General features: G+C 45.0%; 1 protein-coding gene across 2 annotated transcripts; it reads right to left on the reverse strand.

Moving 5' to 3' along the window:
- Window positions 1-400: 400 nt before the first annotated feature.
- PHLDA1 (pleckstrin homology like domain family A member 1) lies at window positions 401-5,764 on the reverse strand. 2 transcript variants are annotated; one of them, XM_005291341.5, is made up of 2 exons: window positions 4,921-5,764; window positions 401-4,360 (listed from the first exon to the last, which is right to left on the reverse strand). In XM_005291341.5, the coding sequence occupies exon 1, from the start codon at window positions 5,398-5,400 to the stop codon at window positions 4,954-4,956; it is 447 nt and encodes a 148-aa protein (XP_005291398.1). In that variant the 5' UTR covers window positions 5,401-5,764; the 3' UTR covers window positions 401-4,360; window positions 4,921-4,953. The 2 variants fall into 2 exon arrangements, with proteins under 2 accessions (XP_005291398.1, XP_005291399.1); XM_005291342.5 differs by having other exon boundaries at window positions 2,703-4,304; window positions 4,921-5,650.
- Window positions 5,765-7,015: the final 1,251 nt, after the last annotated feature.

The following is a 7,015-nucleotide window of genomic DNA, read 5'->3' on the forward strand; positions in this document are numbered from 1 at the left end:
GATAAAGATTACAGTCTGAGGAGGCCTCTGTCCTGCAACTTGTTGCATGTGGGTGAACTCCTGTGCCAGGCAGAGCCCCACTGAAATCAAAGAGCAGTCCACCCATGCACAAGCTACAAGACCTAACACCTTACAAGTGTGCTGTATGTAGAAAAGTTACTGGATGACGCTGTTAATTCAGTCAGCCGTTCTTTTAGGAAAGCTCTATGTAAATAGTTGTTTTGAACTCATGTTGTCTTTCAAAAAAAAAAAAAAAAAAAACCCACAAGCCTCTTCTAGAGCCTATTGAAGTCAATGAAAAGACTTTCATTAACTTTAGTGGGTTCTAGATCAGCCCCTTAAACCTTTGTAAGCTAAGAAGCTATAGCCCCAAAGGATAGTTCCTTCAACATGGCACCAATTCATTTCAACAGATACCTCTTTATTTGAAATGGAATGCATTTTGAAAAATAAGTCACATCTCTCAGAAATCATTTATGAGTCGTATTTACACACAAATTTGACAACACCGATATTTCAGCTAATGACGGGCTATGCTAGAAAACATTTGGTACATCGCTGCAGCTAATGATCAGAAGCCAGCAGTTACAGATCATGAACTTTAAAGAAGAGGAGCTACTTCAGGATGGAATGGAGATCATATTTGGTTGAACTTCTTGCTTCTGAATACAAAGCTATTAAGCGACAGAATGGTCACCACAGCTTGAATTTCCCTGCCGAATCCTGTCCCTCCTTACATGCAGGCACATTCAGTTTGCACCAATGTCTTCTACTAAGACATAAAAGGTTGACCTCTTTATTAACCAGCTTTCCACACTGCTGCTAACTACACTGAGCACCTCTTTTTGTTTTACTGGCACTGTAGTTTGTTTTCTATTAAACTCATTTGAGTCCTACACTCATTCTATCCTTCCATTAAAGGGAGGGGCTATCATGGTTACTTCACTCGTGAACCTTGAGTTGGATTATGCATGTTGTTCTGCCATGAATGGTGCAGGACCCACTAGACCTATTTGAGTAGTTACCACTGACATAGAACGTGTAGGTGACAATCAATATTTAACCAAGTAGAGTCAATGAAGACTGTTCAGTAGGAAAAGAACAAAACAAACATTTATCTTTACAAGTCCAACTTAATTTTTGGTCTGTATTGCTACTATTCTCAAGAAGAGCATAGTAAATTTAGTACTTGAGAAAGTTGCCAGATTGAATGCCCCAGAGATTGAAGTCTTATTGACACTGGGATGGCATGAGCAGCAGCATGTGCCAGGCTGTCCTCACACCACCTCAATCCTGAGCTGAGGCAGTGAACGCCCTCATCCCAGCCAACCACTGGACCTTCTACTTATACCAGAAGCACAGATGCCAACTCAGAGTGGATTTTGTGATGTGCACCTGTCACAGCAGCACCTGGGCTGACAGAAATGTTTTAAACAACATAACGGGAAATAAGTAATGCATTTGGCAGTATCAACAAGCAACAGTTTGTTCACGATAAAGATTATTACATTTAAGATAGATGTTCAAATAATACAGAAAGAGCCTGTCTCAAACCAACATAAACCAAGACATGCCACATGAAAGAGGACACTGATACATTTTCCCGTCAAGTTGAAATCAAAGTGTGAGCTAATGATGCCATCAAACTTGATTTTGAAAGTCTTGCCTTTTATCAGTTTGAGACAGAACCTTAATGTTATTTAAACCTTTTAAAAGATGTCCTTGTTTGTTTTTAAAAGCACAAGCACTCTGAGGGAAAATGATAAAATTAAGTGATTTAGGGCCTGACCCAAAGCCCGCCGAAGTCAATGGAAGTCCTTCTAGCATCAGGAGGAGTCTGGACTTCAGTGGGCTTTGGATCAGGTTTGTGTAGGACTGGAATGATTTCATCTCCCAGGGAAGTACATATCTTGGATCACAGAGAGACATATTTTGAATAATTACATTTATTCTTTACCTGGTTAAATGCATGTTTTGATAGGTGAATTTTCTGGGCTATGGGTGTATATCTGAAAGGGTGGATTAGCTACCTGATAAACTGTAATTAATGGCTCTGAAAAAGAGGTCACATTTTTCCACAAATCAATATTTAGGCACTTTTTAAAAGGTAGATGTTTTACACAGTCAAGGGCGATGGTTTTCAAGGAGCCACTACAAATTACAGTCTATTTTGTAAGTCTCCCTTCCAGCACAATCATCTACGATTTGGCAGAATGAGAATGGCAAACGTATTGAGATGTGAAAACTAGCTGCTGTACTTGCAGGGTATCTTTTCATCTCCTTCCTTCCTGTGTCCTAGACTGAGGGGATCCAGTCCTGCAAGGTGCTGAACATTCTCAGTTTCAATTAGCCTCAAAGGAATGACTTTCTTAAGGCAATTGTAACCTGCCATTCCAATCCAGTCAATATATATCCCCACAAAGGGCCTGAACTCCAATAGCCCCCTGGGACTGTTCACATGAGGGTTTGCTGGACTGGGCCTTAATTCTGTTAACACTTGCTTAACTTCATTCACATGTGTAGTCCCAATGACATTAATGGGGCTACTTACAGGTTTGCAGGATCAGGGCTAAATAATGTTCCATCACCCTGGAAGGGGCTTAGTACCCTGAATGCCCTGTAAGATAAAGGGGAGCAGAATGAACTCAGCACCTTGCAGGACTGGACCTCATTGTGAGACAGGGGGTAAATTAAAAGATACCCTTCAAATGCAGTGCTTGGTTTAAGATCTCTCTCTGTCATTTTCATGTTTTCTTTTATCCAGTCTTTTTTTTTTTTTAAAAAGGTAAAGCTACAAATCAGAAGTTCTAAACATATTACTTTAAGTCTGTTTACATTTGTATAGCTTATAAACAGGCAGAGCAGTTTCCCTACTGAGTTGGTAAAAAGAAATAGTTCCATGGCTGAGGCTCTGTTCCTTGACTTAGCGATAACAGGCCGTATCGTACTATCAGATTTTTAAGGACAACTCACTATTTATTTCAAAGCAGAGAGCTTTAACTACAGCAGTGCAAAATGGGAAATGATCCACCACATTAAGGGCCCAATTCAGTAAAGCACATGATTACGGGCATAACTTGCTTTTCTGGATCAGGGTCTAGTCACCCCACATGCTGAAATCAACAGCAAAACTCTCATTGATTTCAACAGGAGAAAGAAGACACATATGCCTACTACTTTGTTTTCTAACTTCATGGGGTTCTTTAACATAATGCAGACAAGATCCCAACACATCTCTCAACATCTGGTAATATTACACACTAAAATAAACTTGTTTATCTCAGCAATATAGCATTTTTCAGTTTAGGAAAATTATGACTGAAATGACTCATTTAAATACTTTAAGACATTTACAAGATGGGCTTTAAAATCTGTCAGAAAAAGGTCAGGAACATGGCCCTTTCATAAACCTTCTGTACCAAGAGAGCCCTGAACTCGAATGTACAGAAGTTTTAATAAATAGTTCTCAGCTCTTACAACCATTTTCATAACACAAAATAAACGAGCACATAAAATTGATATAAGTTTAACGTGACATTCTCATATCACAAATCAAATTGGTCAGAGCTCCCTCTTCAACTGCTGTATATGATAAATGAAACAAAAGGTATTTTATCTAATAATAATGAATCAAATTATTTTTTGTGTAACTGAGTTGTGTATAAAATGTAATACTCTTCCCCCATATTTATGTTTAAAAAATAACAACAACCTTGGCATCAGGTTCCAACCCTTGGAGAGAAGCAATTTCTTGTGCATTAAGATCTTTATCCTAATTCTAAACCATGCATTATACTTTCCACATTAATATAACAAGTTTCTAAAAGAATATTTTGGGTAGAAATGAAAACTATTGTATTCCATGTGGAAAATCACCCAAAATTCATGGCCATATAAGTCATTCACTTCTCCCACAACCTCCCTCTCTCTCTCCAAAGTTTGCAATATATGCAGGAGCTAAGGTGTGCTTTGAATTTTTATTTGGAATTTGATTTCTGGATAATGGCCTACATTCAGAAAGGTCTTGCAAACTAGCCTTTTACAAAATCCCTAATAAATAACCATAAAATAAAATACTTTAAAATAAATGTACAGTACATCATGTGTCCTAGACGCCCCATCATGCCAGACGATCCTTTCCAAGGTTCATAAATAGTACTCAGAGTCCATATGACTTGAAATGTTTTCCCCGCACCAAGGAAGGGATTGTGCAGAAAACTCGCTGGGTTTTCAGGTTGTTGAACTGATGCTCTCCAGTCTCCCCGCTCCGTGGCTCTCCTCGGTTTGCCAAGTTTGTCGATCCACTGAAATATGTTCACAACAGAAAGATGCTGATCAGTCTCACTTCCTTGGATTCAACCTGTGATACAACAATACAGAAGGAAGGGAATCGGAATGAGCTGACAAAGGGTGTGTGCACAGATAGCCAACCTGCCTGTGCCTGGAACAAGTTCTCTGAATGACAAATGGTAGGTGCACCGTCCTGCAACAGTGAACCAGGCACAAACGGAAGGGCAGGAGATGGAAGATCATATAGACTTCTAGAGCGTATAAGGACAGGACAGGGCTCGGAAACCATATACCCCGGGCGCAAAAGGCAGCGTTAAGTCAGCCGCACTCCCCGGCTGTCTCTGAAACTCCTCGAAGATGCTGGGGGAGAACGAAAGGGCTGGGAGCAGAGAAAACTCTTTCCCTCCTCCCTCTCCCCCAGGCAGACGGAGTCCCAGGCCGGTAAGTTGGCGATGGTTTGGTTTGTAAAGGTTCCCAGTGCCTTGAGAGGCTTGGGAGCCCACCTGCTTCGACCTAGGGAGGGATCCGGGGGGTCCTGGTTTGGCTCTGGCGCCCCGCAGATCCCACGCTCCCCGGCGCCCTGGGGCTGGCAGGGGAGGGGGCAGGATTCCTAGGAGCCCGGGGAGGTACCTGGGCTGTGCCGCGGCCGGTCCCTCGAGCGCCCTACGCGGAGTTGGAGGCGCTGCGGAGGCGGTGGCCCGGGTGCTGCTGGACCAGGTGCTGCTGCTTCTGGCGGGTGGACTTGACGGCCAGGATGGCCTGGCGGTTCTTGTACTGCACCAGCTGCAGCGTGATCTCGGCGTTCCAGCCCTGCTCCTGCGGGCCCCGAAAATCGATCTCCTTCCCCTCGGCCATGACCACGGTGAAATACACGTACTTGCCCTTCCGCTCCACGCAGTCCACCGTCTTCATGTGGGAGAAGTGCAGCTCCTTGATCTTGGCGGCCGGCGGCTCGGCGGCCGGGGGACCCGGCTGCGGCTGCTTGGGGGGCACGAGGAGCAGCCCTTCCTCGGTCAGGATGCAGCGCTTCTTCTTCCACAGCTGCAGCAGCCCGTCGCTCCGCTTCTCCAGCACGCCCTCCTTCAGCGCCTTGCAGCCACTCTCCAGCATCCTCCTGGCATGGGGCGGCTTGCGCCTGCTGGCCGCGGAGCCTCCTCCCGGCGGGGCAGGCAGCAGCCGGTCCCGTTCCTCCTCGCGCCCGAAGCGGATGGCGGCGAGCGAGCAGGCTCCGGCGAAGCCGGGACGATCCTGACCCTACCGAGGTGTCTGGGGCGGCGAGCGGCCGTGCGGAGCCGGCGCCCGGCTCTGGGCGCTCAGTCTGGCTGCTCCGCCTCGCAGCGCGCTTCGCCCAGCCCAGAGTGACACCCGGCGGAGGGGAAGCCCAGCTCCGGCAAACGCCGCGTTCCTTTCTCACGCCCCCGCTTCCCTGGGTTCCCTTCCAAATATGGGGCTGCCTCGCGGCGCGCTTCCTGGCAGGCGCCTCCCTTCAGTGTCACCCTGGTGGGGTTGTCCCTTGTTCTGACTAGGATGGGTCAAGCGCCCTGGAAAATCGGCTCCCACTTCGCCTTCATCAGCTCCCCGGCAGTCCGAGTGATGGTTAAATCCGATCAGTGCTATTTTCTCTTCTGCTTACAGTTTACTACCGACTAAACAGTTTCATTTATTATTGCTGTAGCGTCATCAGAGCGCCTGGCCCTCCCCAGAAAAAAAACTGAGATCAAAGGATGAAAAGCTTTCTATAAAAGCTAGGTGTCGTTAATAATAATAAATAATTACTAAGAGGCAGCTCTCAGACCATTTACAGTCATAGGTGCTAGAACTGGGGCTATGGCTTGAAGTGGTTTCCATCATACACAAGGTTGACAGTTTGGTTCACTGGCTCTCAGTACCCCCCCCCCCCCAATACAAATTGTTCAGTTACAATATAAGGGCCCGCTCCTGCAAAGCCCTACTACTCACTAAGGCTAATGGACATTATTAAAGTATGTTCCAGATCACAAACCTTTTGTGCCTGGGTCTAATTCACCTTAGAAACCCGATAAGAAACAAATGTGAAATAGGCAGCATTTACAAGCGTCTTAATGAACATACACTACAACAAGATCAAGAACTCCAGTCTGGACCCAACCAAGTGGAAATGGGGAGAAAGAAAAAAAACTAGATCAAAAAGTGGCTAAGGGCTGGTCTACACTTAAAAATTAGATTGACCTAGCTGGGTTGCTCAGGGCTGTGAAAAATTTCATGCCCTGAGCACTGCTGTTAGGTCGACCTAATCCTGGGTGTAGATATACCTGGCTAAGTCAATGGAAGAATTCTTCTGTTGACCTAGCTACCACCTCTGAGACAGGTGGATTAACTATAGCGCCAGAAAAACCCCATCATATCAACAGGGGAAGCATCTCCACCACTGTACCCTGGAGCTGTGCTACTGTAGCAGTTGTTGTGTAGACAGCTACTGGAGGTTATGTGGACCTATAGTAAAATAACAAGATTGGAAACAGCTGAAAATCCAAGTATTTACTTTCAAAGTGGAACAATATGTATATGTGCCTAGACTGAAAGTGGAATTAGACACTACTTTGTGAAACAAAACTCCGTTACAGCTTTTTGAATTAATGTTTGAGAAGAACAAGGTACAATATGGTGAACTACACTGATGCCTCAACAGTTTTGACCTACTCAAACTGCCGTAATTGTTGAGATGGTTCTCGGGGCACCATATTAC

The sequence above is a fragment of the Chrysemys picta genome, chromosome 1 (genome assembly GCF_011386835.1).
Source record: "Chrysemys picta bellii isolate R12L10 chromosome 1, ASM1138683v2, whole genome shotgun sequence".
NCBI classification, from domain to species: Eukaryota; Metazoa; Chordata; order Testudines; family Emydidae; genus Chrysemys; species Chrysemys picta.